We start from the raw sequence: 19,252 nt of genomic DNA, 5'->3' as shown, positions 1-19,252 counted from the left end.
ATGATGCAGTGTTCAGCACAAAAGGAAGAGCCGAAGACCAGCTGCCTCTGGTACCAAGCCAGCGTTGGGCTGTGCTTGTCCAGCCAACTCATTCCCAATACAATGGGCGTATCCGATAGTTGAGTGACATTGAAGCTGATGATTTCTTTGTGATTCCCAAGTCGCATCGCCATTGGCGGCGTCTGCTTCACCACTTGCCCCCCTAGCAACTCCCTGCCATCCACCGTGACAACCTGCAGGGGCAGTGTGGCCGGCAGCAACTGTATAGCGTGCTTGTCGACAAAGTCCTGCCCTATAAAGTCCGTGTTGCTGCCCGAGTCCACTGTGATGGGCACGTCCATGGTGATTCCATTGGGCAGCTGGAGAGATGCGGTGAGCCTCACCACTGGTTTGGGCGGTAGGGGGTTCACGGGCTGTAAAATCTCTGGGGACTGCGGCACTAACACGTCTGGCTGGGCCCCAGGGCCTCTTCCTCCAGCCAGACTGCTTCGTTTCCCTGCTGTGTTCCTCCTTGCTGCGTTGCTGCAGTCACCATTGCCGAGGCTGCAGTGAGCTTGTGGAGCCTCTGGGGACACTCTTTCGCCATATGCCCTGGCTCCTCACAGACGTAACACTTCCTGTTCCCTCTAGGAGGCTTCGCTTTCACTGCTGCCGGTGCTAGGGCTCTGGTTGCTGACTGAGCCCTTGCACCTCCAACCTCCATAGGTTCGGCTCCTCCTCCTGGCGGAGGCGTGGATTGCGCCCGCGCTGCTTCTCTGGGAAGGAAGGAGGGGCCCCTGGCTGGTTCGCGCCCTCCACGCCCTTCGTCCCTGCTCCACGGGCGTTCTTCCAGCCTCACCCCCACTGCCAGTGCCCTCTGAACGACCTCCTGGGTGGTTCGGGGTCTCTCCCCCCTCGCGATCTCATCTTTAATCGAGCTGTGCAACCCCTCCCAAAAGAGGTCTCTTACAGGGGCCGAATCTCTGTCCCATTCCAGGGCACTGACCAAGGCGAAAAAGCGGGCATGGTACTGCCTGACGCTGGCCCTCCCTTGTCTTAGCCCATGCACCTCCTTCCGGGCAAGATCCACGTCAATGCTTGATAAAAAACACCCATCCATCGCTTTAATAAAGGCATCTGCATTCTGGAGCGCCGGATCCTTATCTCTCCATAAATTGCGTAGCCATGCTTTAGCATCCCCATGCAAATGAGACATGATGAATCCCACTCTCTCTTGCTCATCTCTAAAGTCTTTATGCAGCAGTTGCAGTGCGCACAGTACGTCTGCTCTAAAGTTGGGATACTGTTGCAGGTTCCCATCGAAGTGAGAGACCAGCCCGCCTGTGCGTCTCGCCAACCCAATTCCCTCCTGCCGGGGTGTCTGCTTTGTCAGCACATCTAACCTGACCTGGAGATCCCTGCAGGCGGCAGCTGCCTCCTCCTCTCTCTTCCTGGATGCGAGAGCCTCGGCATTCAGTTGTGCCACTGCTTTTCTGAGTTCCTCTATCTGCTGCTCAGCCGTCATGTCGTCTGCCGTTCGTGAGCTCGCTAGTGGGCACCTGCTTCTCTCCCCTCCTCGAGGTGGTAGATGCCCACAATTGAGAAGAGACGGAGCTTACTGTCAGAGCTGCTTGAAGATCCTAGCTCACAGAGGATCACGCTAGCCAGCGATCATTAAGTAAAAGTCTTTATTGAATTGCAGTTTCCATTCTCACGCTGCTGCGCGCAACTCTACGTCTAGTAGCTAGATCGGCGAAGCTCCGTCTGAGTCTCCGCCCCTTGTGCACCAACTTAATATCCTAGCCCTGCTCCACCTTTTCCGCCTGACTGTCCTCCTCTGGGTCCCTCTACCCCCCGGGGTTTCTTCCTTCCTGGATTCTTCTGACGCTGACCCGGACCCTCCTGCCTCCTTGCGCCGGGCTTTAGGACCTGGTTCCCTTTCCGGGCTGCTTACTGCGCCGCCTTCCTCTGCATTTGAACTTGGCGCGCGCGCCCAACCTTCCACTTTCCGTCTGACCGTTTCTTCGCTCCCCGATGGAGGTGTGGCCACTCCTGACTCATGCCCTCCCTCCTGTGGTGAGCTGCCAGCGCTTGCCCCCTGGCTCCCTTCTTCTTCCCTGCTCCCTGGCGGTGACGCTGGTCCCGATTTCCAACTGCTCTCCCCTGAGTCCCCTCTGGCTCTATCTTCCTGGGGTGCCCCCCTAGACTCCCCCCTTGCCCTGGCCACTGGTGCTCCTTTCTGTGAATCCTCTGATTCACTGGAAAGACTAGGAGATCTCGGGTCGTCGTCATCACTCATCTTTTCTTCTGCCTCCTCCCCTTCGCTCTCTGTTTCCTCCCTTGGCCTTGCCTCTGCTCCTAAATCCCTGACAGTTGTTATCTGCAAATGGCTGTAGATACCTATTAGGTCCATAAATTAGCATACATTCAACACACACAAAAACAGCGACAATTTGTTGTTGACAAAGGACAGCTGGATATATAAAGGGCCCCATTGCCTTCAGTAGCTTAGGGCTTCATCAAATCTAAATCTGGCCCTGGATGAGCCATTGGGGGGGGGGGACCTATTACCAAGGCGATGGGGTGTATGTTTGAGGGGACAGGAAAAGGGTTTCTGGGAAGAAGAGGCAGGAGGGAGAGCTAAGATCCATCTTTGGAAGAGGCTGACTGCAGGCAGTTTGTTCTGTTGCCTCTTGGAATGACCATGCCGTAAGACCTAGACTCCCTCCATGCACACTGAAGGTGTAAATAGGTGAAGAAACTATTTTTCTTAAAGTGGGACAGTCTCTGCCACCTATTCAATTCCCCAAAGGAGCATAGACCCTGTGTGAGTGTCTGGGACCCCATGGGCTCATGCCATCGCTCGGCAGAGACTGGCCCCCAACTTTTGTAACAGTATTTTCCCTCCACTCTTCCACTCTTCTTTATTCTCTGCTTTCCTTCCACATTTCCCTTCTGTGTTTTTTTTTTTAATTACACCAACAGCAGTCTTTAGTCCCCATAAGGTTGAAAAATTGCACAATTGGAAATCAGCTGTTGGCAAGGTCTGTTCCTGAACCTTCCCCACGAGTGGTCTTGTGCAACTTGAAAATATGTTCCTTTATCCTTTCATTGCTGCTTGGCAATCAAGAGAACCTCCAATCTTTCAGCATCTGATTATTTATAACAACCAAGTCCTCTTTAAGAAGGAGTGGCATTTTTAGTACCGGCAATGTATGCTATCGGGCATGTCTGTCCTCAGCCGAGAAACCAACCCTTTCACCCAGATAATGTTATGATTATGGTCTGTCTAAGCAAGGATTCCTTGCACACAGGCGTCTTGGGTTTCAGGACTACCTATCCCTGGGGCAGAAGTGGAAAGCAAGAGGGATTGTTGCAGTTGCAGAGATTGCTGGCAAAAACCACAGTTGCCAACTTCTTCACTGGGCTGGCTTCGTTAGCTCTTTCAACTCTGGCTGGAAGGAAAGCAGCTGGGGGTGGGCGGAAAACCAAAAAACGTCCAGCGAGGAAGGGTTGAGCACTCCTCACAGGGTGGCCGCTTACGCATTGTCAAAAAGGGAAGGCACCAATTTGCATTGCATTGCATATGTTAATTTATGTTATATGTTAATTTATATGGTACATCTCCCCAGGTGATCTGAGTGCTTGCTCAGTCTGCTCTCCAGGTGTTACCTGTTGACACAGGGATGCGGGTGGCGCTGTGGTCTAAACCACTGAGCCTCTTGGGCCTGCCGATCAGAAGGTCGGTGGTTCGAATGCCTGTGATGGAGTGAGCTCCCATTGCTCTGTCCCAGTTCCTGCCAACCTAGCAGCTTGAAAGCACACCAGTGCAAGTAGATAAATAGGTACCGCTGTAGTGGGAAGATAAACGGCGCTTCCATGCACTCTGGTTTCCGTAATGCTGTATTGTTTTTAACACTCGATTGGCAGCTGCCCAGAGTGGCTGGGGAAACTCAGCCAGATGGGTGGGGTATAAATACTACTACTATTACTATTACTATTACTACTACTACTACTAATATATGTGGGTGGGTGCTGCTGTGGTCTAAACCACTGAGCCTCTTGAACTTGCCAGTTGGAAGGTCGGCGGTTCGAATCCCCATGATGGGGTGAGCTCCCGTTGCTCTATCCCAGCTCCTGCCAACCTAGCATTTCGAAAGCAGGCCAGTGCAAGTAGATAAATAGGTACTGCTGTGGCGGGAAGGGAAACGGCGTTTCCATGCACTCTGGTTTCCATCACAGTGTCCCGTTGCGCCAGAAGCAGTTTAGTCATGCTGGCCACATGACCTGGAAAGCTGTGTGTGGACAAACATGGCCCCCTCGGCCTGAAAGTGAGATGAGTGCCACAACCTCATAGTCACCTTTGACTGGACCTAACCGTCTAGGGCTCCTATACCTTTACCTTACCTGTTGATAGACTGCTGCAAACCTCCCTGTCCCCTGCTCTCCCTTCTGAGGGGGTGGGGGGTCTTTATCTTTCAGTTGGATTCGGACTGGGCAGCCCTTCCAACAGAGGGCGCCTTCAGACCCAAGGCAAACCCCTGACAGGCCTTGAAATGGAGGTGTGTCCTACACCAAATGCCTTTTACTTCTCCATTAGTTTATATTGCAACCTGCTCCTCCTGTTTTTTAGCTATTTAATAGGGTTGATTTGGGTTGGTCCTTAAAAATGTTTTACTCTCCAGGGCTAATCAGGTAGCCCTTGGCACGTGCCTATAAAACCTCTGGAGCAACAAGTCTAAATTAAACATTAGGAAGAACTTTCTGATGGTAAGAGCTGTTTGAGAGTGAAACAGTCTCCCTTGGAAGGTGGTAGACTGTCCTTCTTTGGAGGTTTTTGTTTTTTTAATTATTTAACATAATTGTTACAAAATATAAGCAAAATATTGCAAATACACACATATAGTTCAAATAAGCACATATATATGAAAAAGGGAAAAAAGAGAAAAAAGAAGATAAGAAAAAAGAAAGAGAAAAAAGAATTAGAAAAGTTGGAAGAATTTCTTCCGAGTTTATTCTACAAATATCTCAATATGAAAATAGTAATAAAATTTCATTGATTGACTTCCATCGCTTACACTCCACTTCCTATATACATTTTAAGCAAGACTGTATCTGTTATTCCATATTTTCCCATACAATCTCACACTAATATTCTAATCAATAGGTTTTCTAAATCTTCCCTAAATCTATTCTAAACGGAACCAATAACTTACATTTAATCCTTGTCTACATAAATAAATTAAAAATGATTTGATAAGACAAAAAACAAAAAAATATAATCCAGAAACAATGGAAATGTTTAAATGATTACTTCCTTGGAGGTTTTTAGCAGAGAGGTTGGATGGCCATCTGTCATGGTTGCTTTTGTTGAGATTCTTGCATTGCAGGGGGTTGGACCAGATGATTCTTGGGGTCTTTTCCAACCCTACATGTGGCCTTCAACATGCTTGACCCCCCTCCTTTGGGGGGGGAGGGTCATGGCAGTTCTCAGCAGCCAGCCAAACAACGAGGTTTACATGTGGTTAACTGGATGTGACCAGCTTGGTGAGCCCTGCTTTACCTCCCTGTCAGGGAACTGCCATCGGCTCAGGGGCAAGAGGGGAAAAGCCGGATGGATTAGAGAGAGCCCCCAAAGATTGTGGGAAGCAGCACCTCCTCAGCGGAGGACAGTAACCACGCCTCCAGTGGAGAGGAGCTTCAGGGCTCGGAGGAGGCGAGGCGGTGCCAGGACACCTTGCCTGGGCAAAGCAGGGAGGAGAGACGTCTTCCGTTACCCACGCCCTCCCTGCGCAGTAGGCTTCCGCGCAGAGAGGGGAAGCGCAGACTGGGCATCAAGAAACTACTCTGCTGGGGAAGGTTTAAGGACCGCCCACTCTCAGATTCTGCCAGTGAATGAGCAAGACACGGAATAGAGGTGCTCTGCATGGTGAAGGGTTTTTTTGGGGGGGCACCAATAACAAGGCTTTACAACAGACCAGGGAGGCATTTGCCTGATTGCTCTCGAGCAACCCCCTGATATCCTTATACTCCCCTTTGGAAAACACCCTGAAATTTATGGCATGTGGCTCTTGTTCTTTATTAATAGTATAAATATTTATAAAATAATTTATATGACCCTTCTTTGGTCATATAGCCCACCCAAAACGGCTTATGGTATCATTAATAAATTTTAAAAGCCACACACGGTGTAAAAAACTCACAGTAGCCTTTTCCCTCCCTTTGCCTGTTGCAACTCACGACTCGTATTCTTGCCTTCGTTAGTCTGCAATGAGACCTGCGGTAAATGTTACTCAGACCGGCCCAGATGCTCAGCCTGTCCTCCGGGCGGACTTTTGCACGGCGGAGACTGCGTGTCGGAATGCCCCAGCGGCTACTATGCAGACAGTTCTCAAAGATGCAGAGGTGAGGCTTGCTTTTAATTATTTATTTCATTTATAGGCTTGCATCCTGCGTGGTCATCAAAAGAGCCCAGGCGGCGAAGGCAGCCCATCCATTAAACACAATCGACGGCGGTTGAGCCCTGTGTCAGAAAAGCCCTACGTAAACAAGAATAGTCTCAAAATGGGTGTCTGAAGCAAAGCATTGGTGGCGTTTGCTTCCTTGTAATCGAAAGGAGTCCCACAACCTAAGCACGGGGGCATTAAATGCCCCCTGTCTTGCAGATGCAAGGCGGACGTCACGTTGCAGCCTAATTTGTGCCTCTCTGTCTGAATGTAAAGATTAGATTTACGATACAATATGATATGATAATCTTTCTTGTCATTGTCCCATACAGAACAACGAAATTGCCAAAATCTACATCAGACATTCAAAAACCAGTAAGCCTGCTATCCCAGCCATCCCAGCCTGGTTAGTCCCCTAAAAACTCTGATACCCCATAATTAAATACAATATACTCCCATAGAGACTACCTTACACTGTGTTTACATGGCACTGTCAGCAGGAAAATGTAAAGATGTTTTTTGTGTCTGCTTATCTATTGATACAGACACACACACACAGAGAGAGAGAGAGCACTGTTTGCAGTAACCTTTCCAGTGACCGCTGGGAGATGTTAAAGTTACTGATCTGATTCTGTTGGAGATTTATTCATGCACACAGCTGTTGCGTTATATTGTTGTTCTGTATGATTGTATTTTTATTGTTTGCTGTTGTAAGCTGTCCCGAGGATGCTAATGAGCACCGAAGGGTAGGGAATACATTTTAGAAATGGATAATATTAATTAAAAAGTGAGCCTTTGCTTTTTTTAAAAAATAAAATACTTGAGCCATTTCTAAATTGCAGGAAGATGCTAAAGGCTTTATAGCTATGCAGGATAAACAGCCGTCAAATCCAAGTTGCGCCATCTTTCTGGGGGAAATGAGAGCAGTCACTCAGACACAGACATTTAGGTGATTCCTTTTAGCGTTCTTTCATTGGTGTTCTCAGCCTTTCTGACTTTTATGTCAATCCAACAGCTCACCGTGGAATAGGGCTTCTCAGATTTCTGACAGCTCGGCAATTTAGGCTGCCATCAGCTGCATGCTTACCTGGGTGCAAGTCCCTTTGAACGCAGTGCGGGGCCGACTTCAGAGCAAACATGCATCAGATTGGGCCGTTCTTTGAAAGTGAAAGGAATATTTCACTCAAAAAGTGTACAATGGAAATAATAATTTACACTTGTGTTTGTCGCTTGATCAGTTGTCGGTCACTCTGTTTCTTCGTTACAGTGAATGGCCGGCATTCAAAAAAGAAACTTTGCACAAGTATATAAAATGGTGCCGAAGAAACAAACTAGAGACCCATAACAATAAAGTTATTAGTGACTGTACTATAAAATGCTGGGCACAGAGAACAGTGTAATAAGCTTACTAAAATCAGTCCCTGGAGAGTTTTACCTGCCAGCAACACAATATTTAGCCACCCTGGAAGAGGAGAATGCATTCTGAGCCGAAAGAATTAAGAAAGCATAAAAATGCATTTGATCATCCTGGGAATTCACATAAAAAGGGTTCAGTAAAAATCTTACATATATCATGATAAAAGGAACAATGCAGAAGAACGTGATCTATCGATTCCGCCTCTTTGTTATTCACAGAGGCGTTTAAGTTGACAGTAGGGGATTTCTTTTTTCTTTTCTTCCTTTTTTTTGGAAACTCCCTTCCAGAACTGCTGATGAAAGAACATTTAAATGCAGCAGAGTAAAGGCTCTGTGATGTTTTCGAGCTTGAACCCTAGGCATCCCCTCCCGATTGCAAGGACAGAAGCTCAGAGCAGTGCTTGACTGATTTGCCTGAGGTGAAGAACAAAATGGTACTCCGTTCCATTCTATGTTGAGAAGTTGCCTGGCCGTTGAGTCTTATTTAAACACCGGCACCTGAGGGCTAACTTAGCAGGCCATGTGGTGCACACAGTGCTGACCTTTAAAACCCTAAACGGCCTTGGACCAGTATACCTGAAGGAGCATCCCCACCCCCATCGTTCTGCCCAGACTCTGAGGGCCTTCTGGCGGTTCCCTCACTGCAAGAACTGAGGTTACAGGAAAACAGGCAGAGGGCCTTCTTGGTAGTCATGCCCTCCCGTCAGATTTCAAGGAAATAAACAACTACAGTGGTACCTCAGGTTAAGAACTTAATTCGTTTTGGAGGTCTGTTCTTAACCTGAAACTGTTCTTAACCTGAGGTACCACTTTAGCTTATGGAGCCTCCCGCTGCCATCGCGCCGCCGTCATGTAATTTCTGTTCTCATCCTGAAGCAAAGTTCTTAACCCAAGGTATTATTTCTGGGTTAGCAGAGTCTGTAACCTGAAACATCTGTAACCCGAAGCGTCTGTAACCCAAGGTACCACTGTATCTGACTTTTAGAAGACGTCTGAAAGCAGCACCGCATAGGGAAGTTTTTAATGTTTTGACTGTGTTTTACTGTGGTTTTATAATTTCTTGGAAGCTACCCTGAGTGGCTGGGGCAACCCAGTCAGATGGGTGGTATATAAATATTATTATTATTATTAATTAGCATTATTAGTATTATTTTCTTTGACACCTTACTGCCCCTGCCCCCCCCCCAGCATCTGAGATGGATACATCATCCTCTGTAATAGCATGGCTGGCTCTATGAATAACTTCCTGCGGTTAGAGAAAGATTCCTCCACTTGCAGATTCTCTTGACAATCAGTCAATTTAGCCTCTAGCTATCCCATGATCCAGGTCTCGTCCCCTCTCTTCTCCTTTCCTTTAGGCAACTCGTTCACTCTCTCAGCCCTATGGGGAACACCAGTGACCTACTTCATAGAGCGGTTAAGAGGAAAGGAAATCATTTGTATGTTAAAAGTTCCAAGCGCGCGCACACACACACACACACACACACACACACACACACACACAGGTTGGACTCAAGGCAATGCTATTTGTGGAAAGTCAGACCTGTGCTTTTAATTTTCCTGAATCTGTAGAGCAGGCATGCTCAGCTTTGGGGTCCACCAAGCTGAAGGTGTCCCGGCAGTCTGGTTGGAATTCGCTAAAGCTTCTAGTTTTGCTGAGGCTGGAGGGGAGAGACAGCTGTCAAGCCTTGACTATAAAGATTAGTTTTCAAGCAGTGATATGAGGAGCCAAAGCATCCCATACCAAAACCAAACCAAACAGGCCAGTGAAATCAGGACTATCAAACTCCAAGTTCCTAACTCGTCTACCAGCAGATGCTTCCTTTTATAGGAGCTGCTGAGAGACAAGGATGGGCCTTTTCTGTGGTGGCTCCCCATCTGCGGAATGCTCTCCCCAGAGCCATCATTACATATCTTTAGGCCAGGTGAAAACATTCCTATTCACTCAGGCCTTTGGACATTAAATCATTTGTGGTCTGTTAAATGTGGGTGGGAGGGCTGTTATTATGATTATTTTATTATGATGCTGTGTATTGTGTTTTTAGCATTATTCAGCATAAATTATGTTCTTAATGTACACTGCCTTGGGATATTTGAATAAATAAATAAATAATAATAATAATAATAATAATAATAATAATAATAATAATAATAATTTATTTATACCCCGCCCATCTGGCTGGGTTTCCCCAGCCACTCTGGGCGGCTTCCAACAGAACAATAAAATACAATAACCTATTAAACATTAAAAGCTTCCCTAAACAGGGCTGCCTTCAGATATCTTCTAAAAGTTAACAGATAACAACAACAACAACTAGGAATGCACAAATCTGTTGTGTTTCATGTTGGCTGATAGTCACTGGCCTGATCTGTCCCATTTTGGGGGCGGATTTTTTTTGGCGGGGGGAATACATAAAAAGTTTGCGCAAATTGCATGCATCATTATATGTAACACTGTACACATAATTGTATGCATTTTCCCAAAACTTGACTTTGGTTCCCTAGCTGGAACTAAAACAAAGAAGGTCAACTGGCCTCAGGTGGATAGAGCAAGAGCTCAACGAGCCCTTAGGAAGCTCAACAATTCCAACCACTAGAAAGCGATCATTTAAAGCACCAGAAATTGCTTTACATGGATAAATTCACTAATGCGGTCAATAGAAGAAATGGTATTCGGTAAGTACTTAGGTGGTGCTGTGGTCTAAACCACTGAGCCGCTTGGCCTTGCTGATCAGAAGGTCAGCGGTTCGAATCCCCACAACGGGGTGAGCTCCTGTTGCTCGGTCCCTGCTCCTGCCAACCTAGCAGTTCGAAAGCACGCCAAAAAGTGCAAGTAGATAAATAGGTACTGCTCCGGTGGGAAGGTAAACAGCGTTTCTGTGCACTGCTCTGGTTTCGGTGTTCCATTGCGCCAGAAGCGGCTTAGTCATGCTGGCTACATGACCCGGAAAAGCTGTCTGCGGACAAACACTGGCTCCCTCAGCCTGTAAAGCGAGATGAGTGCTGCAACCCCAGAGTCGTCTGTGACTGGACTTAACTGTTAGGGGTTCTTTATCTTTACCTTTATGCCTCTGAATGTCGGTTGCAGGAAACCTCTGGAGGGGAGAGTGGTTGCTGTGCCCAGTCTTTCTTTTTGTGGGTTTCCTACAGGTATCTGGTGAGCTAGGCCTGATCCAGTCGGATTCTCCTTAGGGTTCTGAAATGTGGAAGAAAATACAGTGGTAATGCACAGTAATACACAGTGAAAATACAGTGGTACCTCGGGTTAAGTACTTAATTCATTCTGGAGGTCTGTTCTTAACCTGAAACTGTTCTTAACCTGAAGCACCACTTTAGCTAATGGGGCCTCCTGCTGCTGCCGTGCCACCGGAGCACGATTTCTGTTCTCATCCTGAAGCAAAGTTCTTAACCCGAGGTACTATTTCTGGGTTAGCGGAGTCTGTAACCTGAAGCATCTGTAACCTGAAGTGTATGTAACCTGAGGTACCACTGTATACGGGAAGGAAACAGTGTGGCTGGGTGGAATAAGAGTCAAGTATGTCCCGTTTACAAACTTCCTCTGTTCCTTCTTTACCAGCTTGCCACCGCTCCTGTACCAGCTGCGTCGGACCTTTGTCTACTCAGTGTGCTTCCTGTTCCTTTCCCCTAGCCCTGCGCCGGGGTCAGTGCCTTTCTGCATGCGGAGAGGGCTTTTACCAGGACCACACCATCTGCAAAGGTAAGAGAAATGTTGCTTCTAGTTGCAGCAAAACACCACCACCACAAACTGGCTTATAAGTATAAACCAAATTTACTAGAATAATAGCTAGAACAGAGATAGACTTGTAACCATTCAAGCAACAAACATACTAAGGTGCCATGTGCAAAACAAAGCCTGGAGATACTGTAAACATGGAGTGGATAAATGTACAACTGTATCTTAACAAGTTACATGTGCAGTAAACATTATACAGACTGGATAAATGGACCATTCAACAAGTAGCGTAAATCCAATCACAGAACGGCAACCCCATGCCGCCATAATGGCAAGGCACTGGAGAATATGAAAAAGTTTTGCAAAGCTGTTTTTCAAAGATTGAACTGGCTGAGATGTTCTTCAATGGGTCTTGAGTTGGAAACACAAAGCCGTATGCATGGATCATTCACAGGAAGGCAAATCAAAATCACCACCCTGGTGAGAATAACGCAAGTGGGCAAAAGGAGACCTGTTCTCCGGATATATTACAGGTTTCGCTACACGCTTCATCAGTCCAAAAAGCTGCATGATACAAAACAGCACTCCAATTACAATGTGTGGTAAACCATAAAAATTAGAAAATATTAGTCTCGTACTATACCTTACCCAGTCATACAAAACGGTTTGCTACTGTTCAGACTCATAACAAGCAGTTAAGTACAATACAGGTGTATAGAATCAATCATCACAATGATTACATGGTTAAAGGTGTAGCATCACTTTTCTGTTACAACCAAACAACAATATAATATACCGTATTTTTTGCTCTATAAGACTCGTTTTTTCCCTCCTAAAAAGTAAGGGAAAATGTGTGTGCGTCTTATGGAGCGAATGCAGGCTGCACAGCTATCCCAGAAGCCAGAACAGCAAGAGGGATTGCTGCTTTCACTGCGCAGCGATCCCTCTTGCTGTTCTGGCTTCTGAGATTCAGAATATTTTTTTTCTTGTTTTCCTCCTCCAAAAACTCGGTGTGTCTTGTGGTCTGGTGCGTCTTATAGAGCGAAAAATACGGTGCATATACATTACTGTATACATTACTGTCACCACATTTGATACTTTGTGTATATGCTTCTAGTTGCAGGCCTAAAAGGAAAGGAAAGCCTGCAGCTCGATCTCAACAGGACTAGGCTCTAATTTCAGCCGTGGCTCATGTAGGGGTCGCAGAGATAGCTTTTAAGTGGCAGGAGGACTGCACCCAGGGAGGGTGCGAGGCAGGGGTGGCGAGGTTGCGGCAGGGGAAGCTCTGGGTTGACAACCTCAGCTCCAGGGCTGCTGCTGCCAGTCCACAAATCTCTCATCTTGTCCCTGTCTCAATGAGTGTGACATTGCTGCCGCTGGGAGGTTGCCACTGCCGCGCTCATGTGAATAAACTTATTGTACAGTGGTACCTCTGGTTGCAAACGGGATCCATTCTGGAGGCCCATTTGCAACATGGAAAGAGCGCAGTTGCACAGCGTGATTTGGTGCTTGTGCGCATGTGTGAAGCATGATTTAACCCTTCTGTGCATGCGCAAATGGCGAAACCTGGAAGTAACCCTTTCCAGTACTTCCGGGTCGCCGCAGGACGCAACCTGAAAAAACATAACATGAAGGGAATGTAACATGAGGTATGACTGTATAGGACAGGCTTCCTCATCCTCGGCCCTCCAGATGTTTTTGGCCTACAACTCCCATGATCCCTAGCTAGCAAGACCAGTGGTCAGGGATGATGGGAATTGTAGTCTCAAAACATCTGGAGGGCCGAGGTTGAGGAAGCCTGGTATCGGAGTATTCTCACTGACTTCCTTGGAAGATTTCCATTGAATCCAAATGGCTGACAGTCCTGGAGGAAGCGGTTGTGTTTGTTGAGCGTTTTTGGTGGAAAACTGAAAGATAGGCACCCAAACTGAGCTAACTAGGGTTCTGTCCCACTCATTCTGCCCATGCCTTGGCTCTCATAGAACTGTAAAGTTGGAAGGGATCCCAAGTCCAACCCCTTTCAATGCAGGAATCTCAACTCAAGCGTCCATGGCAGATGACCATCCAAACTCTGTTTAAAAACCTGCAAGGAAGAAGAGTCCACCACCTCCCCAGGGAGACCGTTCCACTGTCAAACAGCTGTTACTGTCAGAAGGTCCTTCCTGATGTTTAGTCAAAATCTCCTTTCTTGTAACTTGAAGCCATCCATTCAGGTCCTACTTTTCGGAGCATGAGAAAACAAGCTTGTTCCATCTTCCCTGTGACAGCCCTTGAGATATTTGAAGATGGCTATCACATCTCCTCTCAGTCTCCTCCTATCCAGGCTAAACATACCCAATTCCCTCAAACTTTCCTCATAAGACTTGGTTTCCAGGCCCTTGATCATATATGTCTACGAGGTACTGGTTTTATTTGTTATTTTCAGAGGCTCCTTATAACCATCTTCCTTTGTTCCTCTCTTGATTTTCCTCACTGCATGTCTCTTTGTCTATTGTTTTAGTCCTGAATTCTACCTATAATTTTACCTTGAATCATCCTGAATCAGAAGAGGATGTTCACAGTCTTTCTGGCTTGGAAAAAACTGTATTGTTTTGCTGTTCTTAAAATAAACTAAAATCTGAAAACAACAAAATAAGCTACAGAGTAACTTAGGAGGGCCAGAGCAGACTGGATGGTACCTCAACACTGCTCTCTGTCCCTCAGCATTTGTCACCTGAGGCAGCTGCCTCGCTCTGTCAAATAGTAGGGCCGGCCCTGTCTCTCTTTGATGAAATCTCTTTCATATATACATACCTATATCCGTATATGCTCCATCTTCCTTTCTCCGGAAGGAGTATTTGCTTCTCATTCTTTCACAGATACAGCACAACTTTTCTTGGGATTTCACAGTGGCTTTGCTGTTTTGCAGGATGCCATTCCTCTTGCCGCGAGTGCCTTGGCCCTGAACATTCGCACTGTACGAAGTGCATGAAGCCAGAGGAGGGGCTGCAACTTGGAACGATGCTCGAGGGGACATCTGTGGGTGTCTGCCTACCCCGATGCAAAGACCATTTCTACCTCCATAGTGATGGGATATGCAAAGGTGAGTGAAGGAAACTCCCAGGATAATAATGAAGGAATCTTATCTTCATTGGTTCACGCTTCTAAAAAAGTCACAGGGCGAGACCCAACATACCGCACATGGGACTTTCCCTTCCTTTTCTCTCCCTTCCAGCTTTCTGCATGGTCCTCAGATCTGCTCTAGAAGTTTGGGGGATATTCTGGGGAGAGATATTGTGGGTTTATGGGAGGGGGGCTGGAGGGGGGGGGGAAGGGAAACCAGAAGGGCAGTAGGGCAGCAACCCCACCAAAGCACTAAACTATTCAAATTATTTCCTAAAAGAAAACCAAACAGTCTAGATAGATGCAGCTGTGGGCCATCTTCAAAGCAGGGAGATTCTGCTGACCTAGATATCTCTCTTCTCCCATCTTGTTGAATAAATTGTCTAGAAATGATGGACTAGTAAAAGGTTGTTTTGCTCGCTGTTTTACTTTGTGTTGACATTTATTGGGAGACGGCCTCTTCCAAAGGTAGTTCTGAGCACTTTTGTTGCGCTCAAGGGTCTTCTCTTAACAAGGCTGCATCAGATTCCTTCTCAAAATCTCCAGGTCAGCATTTGTATCCCCCCCCCCAAATAAAAGGCTCCACGGAAAATAACTTTGCTTACGATATAGATATTTCAGAAATTGGCAGCGGAGAGAACCTGTTGAGTTCAGGGTTTGCGTTCAGTTTCAAAACTGAATTGGAGAAAACTGGCCCAGGGCAGATGATTGTGGGCATTGCAGGCCATTGCAGGCATAGATTTGGGTTGAGTCAGGGGTCAGCAAACTTTTTCAGCAGGGGGCTGGGTCCACTGTCCCACAGACCTTGGGGGCGGGGTCCGGACTATATTTTTTGGGGGGGAGGGGAGAACGAATTCCTATGCCCCACAAATAACTCAGAAGTGCATTTTAAATAAGAGCACACATTCTACTCATGTAGAAACACCAGGCAGGCCCCACAAATAACCCAGAAATGCATTTTAAATAAAAGGACACATTCCACTCATGTAAAAGCACGCTGATTCCCAGACCCTCCACGGGCCGGATTGAGAAGGAATCGAGTGTGGAGGTTTCTCCTTCCCTGGCAGTCCAGTGGGTGAAACTGGAAAGAAAACAAATGAACTTGGGCCGAAGAGCATTGCCCCCTTCCCCGGCCCTCGCCCCAGCTCCAGCCAGCAGCCCATTGGCCTGCTGAGATGGGGGCGGGGCAACAGCCACCCTGTAGCAAGGTGGGTGGCTCCCTGTTTCCAGGAAGCCCACACGGTATCGCAAACCCCGCCCACCTTTTGGAGAGGGTGAGCGAAAATTGTAGCAGAGGGGAAAGTTGTGCAGCGTCCTTTCCAAGCATCGTGCGAGAAGGTGCTGTGAGCAAAACAAAACGGGGCAAATGCGGTTGGCCACACCAATGTTGACGTCCTTCTCCCCCATCTCTTTCTTTGCTGCAGAGTGCCACTCCTCCTGCTTATCCTGTGTGGAGAAATCGCCAGAGAACTGCACCACATGCGCACCCCCACGAACCTTTCACGAAGGCCGGTGTGTCTCTGAATGTCTGGATGGATGGTACCAACAGGAGGCGAGGTGCTATCGTAAGTCCGCAACACTGAACACCTGCTTATTGTATGCCTGCCACCAGCACATTTGATCGCGGCTCGGATGTAATGCCTTAACAAAAAATATTACCAAGGGGGGGAAACGCCTCCTTCCCATATTTTATTTTAGTGACAATGGTGTCATCTGCTGCCACGGTGTAAAATCAATGGGTGCTGTGGGCTGCCTGCATGAGCAACAGCTTGGTTCATCAGGACATCTCTTTTGCTGTGGGGTTCTTATCCCTTCCTGGACTGTGAGATATACACAGTCTCCAGGAAACCAATATAAATGGGGAAATAGGGGAAAAAGCCAAAATTGCTTTGTGCAGAATGAGGGAGCATTGCTCTGTGGATGGGGTAGCCTTGCAGGCATTGCATGCCTTTTTTGTTTTTTTTGATTGATTATATTTATTATTAGATTTAAGGCTTTCGTGGAGGAGAAGCTATCAGATGGAGGCAGGAATGCTTCTGAATGGCATTGGTTGGAAACCACAGGGGGACATGTGCTCAGATCCTGGCTATGAGCTTCCCATAATGAGCATCTGACCTTATCCAGCAAACCCTCCCACGTTCTTATGTCCTTCCCACTCCACTTGGTTATAACTATATAGATATCTAGAAAACATTCCAGAGCATCTTGGGGGAAATGATTCAAATGCTTGTTATATACATATATATTTGTCTGTCCTCCTAAATAAATAAAACAGCCTGGAAGGGTGTTGGGGACGGCGTTGGTAGCCTTGACTCTTCCTTGCTTTATGTTTGTTTGAAACGCCAAAGATTAATGTGGACCTTAATCTTCCATTAAGATCCCATTTAATTTCAGGCTTGAGTTTGTGAGTACAGGTCCAGAGGAATGCCTCGCTTGCAGCTGTGCAGATAACAAAAGAGCTGCTCTTTTTATTTTATTAATGGGAAACGGTTGTGGAAAATACGCCGCCAATGTTTCGGGTGGCCTGAGGACAGTCTTATTTGCCACGAGCCGACAGGCGAGATAAACCTCTTGTTGCAGTGTATTGGGTTATTGTTTTTCATTTAGAGCCTGTTACAGGCTCTGAAGTTTATGGAGGAGGAAACATTGCAATGAGATACAGGGGGAAGAGTCTATTGAAGTTAGTTATTATCTGGCCGCAGGAGAGTTCTTCATGCAGCCGGCGCTCTCTCTTACGGGTACGTAGAAGATCTGAGCCCATATGTACGCAACAGATGGTTGCATTTCGATCTGTGGCACAAGGAGCTGAACGGAAGAAGCTCCAGGTAGCTAGGATATGGCGGAGACCCAGCTCTGTAGCCCTCTTTGCATAAGAGTTAATCCTGCCCTGACAATAGCCCCAGATGCTTCCCAGTAGGATAACTCGCCTTTCCATGAACAGCTGCTGCTCTCACTTTTGTATATGATGTACATCCATTGCACAGAATGCACTTGAATGTCACACTTCCGCGGCAGAACTCCCTCATCAATGCTGCAGCTCAGGGAAACATCTGCTCCTTTTCGCTCTTTGTACATGTACGTCGGTATGTGTGCATTAGACACACATGTGTTCCTAGTCACGTACTTCTTTGCCAGCCGCAAAGTCAATGTTTCTTTGCCTTTGTCGAAGACGTGGGTTGTCTTAGCAGAGCTCTCTGTCTTCTTTGCCGCCACCCAGTGTGCCATCCCACTTGCAAGACATGCCATGGGCCGTCAGATGCGGACTGCGCCACCTGCCACCCTCACGCCACTCAGGCCAAAGGAAGGTGCAGGACTCCCTGCAAGGCGGAACAATACCTCAATCTGGTGGGCTACTGTGTTGGTAAGTGCAAGAGGAACATTACAGTCTCTGGCTGCTCTGTCTTCCGCATTCGTGCTATGTCTTTCCCAAGGGAGTCCAGGGTGGTGGGTAAACCAAACCTTTTCTCTGTCCCATCAATATCAGAAACCTGGTTGGTGGCGGCACATGAGGCAGAGCCTTTTCAGTGGCTGCCTCCATATTGTGGAATTATCTCCGAAGAGAGCTTAGATTGGCTCCCTTTAAGTTACCCTTCTACCAGCAGGCTGAGACCTTCCTATTCAGAGAGAGGCCCTTGAAAACGGAGAGGAGATCAATGACATACATGTGAAGCACATTCAATGAGCATTTAAAGCATATGACACCCCCCCCAAAAAAAATAATAATAATTGGAAATGTAGTTGGTGAAGGTTGTTGGGAATTACGGTTCTGTGAGAATGAAACTACAGTTCCCAGGATTCTTTGGGGGAAAGTCATGTGCTTTAAATGTGCGGAGGATGTGCTTTAAATATATGGTGTGGACCTGGGCTTCTATCAGGGCAAACTGCATTTTTGTTGCTGATCTGAATGTGTTCTGATGTATTTTAGTTATTGCTTTTAACTAGTTTGTTTTAAGCTACTTTGCATTTTGTAATGTTGTAAGCTGCCTTGAATTCCAGGTTCCCTTGACCTACACTCTGGGCACTGCACCATGAAGGTTGCCTTTTAAAAAATCAGCAAGCAACAGCCGTGCCATTCAGTTGACCCATGAAGACAACACCTAGCACACTGCCAGCCCAATCAAATCAAATCAAATATCTTTAATACGGTCAATGACCAGGAAACAATTTATAAAATATGACATTAAGAGTAATATTGTGCTAGAAGTAGCAGTAAAAATATGGCCAATTCTCAGAGTTGGTGCTTATATTTATGACCAGGTTTCGAGTTTTAAGTTTTTAAAATTCAATTCAGGAGTCGCTACTGTTTAATATCGTTGCCTTTTAAAAAATCAGCAAGCAACAGCCGTGCCATTCAGTTGACCCATGAAGACAACACCTAGCACACTGCCAGCCCAATATAAACATTAGATTACAGTGTTTTGATTTATTTGTTTATGTTTAGCAGATTTATATCCTGTCTTTTGACCCATTGATCATCAAGGTAGCTTCCAACAGATTGTAAATTTTGTGTGTGTGTGTGCGCACGCGCCCAATTAAAGGGAACAAAGTGTGCCTCCTTTCTGTTCTGCCGGTTGAAGCCGGTTGTTCTTTCTGGCAGGTATTGCGGGCTGGGTGG

At 46.8% G+C, this 19,252-nt stretch overlaps 1 protein-coding gene across 2 annotated transcripts in view; it reads left to right on the top strand.

Moving 5' to 3' along the window:
• The window catches only part of FRAS1 (Fraser extracellular matrix complex subunit 1), a 390,698-nt gene that overhangs the window by 212,583 nt on the left and 158,863 nt on the right, over positions 1-19,252 (top strand). For both annotated transcript variants that reach the window (XM_081206862.1, XM_081206861.1), the window contains exons 15-19: positions 6,244-6,384; positions 11,419-11,559; positions 14,444-14,617; positions 16,062-16,202; positions 17,855-17,998. In XM_081206862.1, coding sequence (XP_081062988.1) covers positions 6,244-6,384; positions 11,419-11,559; positions 14,444-14,617; positions 16,062-16,202; positions 17,855-17,998 — 741 coding nt within the window. The remainder of the gene's footprint in view (positions 1-6,243; positions 6,385-11,418; positions 11,560-14,443; positions 14,618-16,061; positions 16,203-17,854; positions 17,999-19,252) is intronic.

This window comes from Podarcis bocagei, assembly GCF_964188305.1.
Source record: "Podarcis bocagei genome assembly, chromosome: 9".
NCBI classification, from domain to species: domain Eukaryota; kingdom Metazoa; phylum Chordata; class Lepidosauria; order Squamata; family Lacertidae; genus Podarcis; species Podarcis bocagei.
The sequence above is the reverse complement of the archived record's forward strand: the minus strand, read 5'-3'. Positions and strand labels throughout refer to the sequence as shown.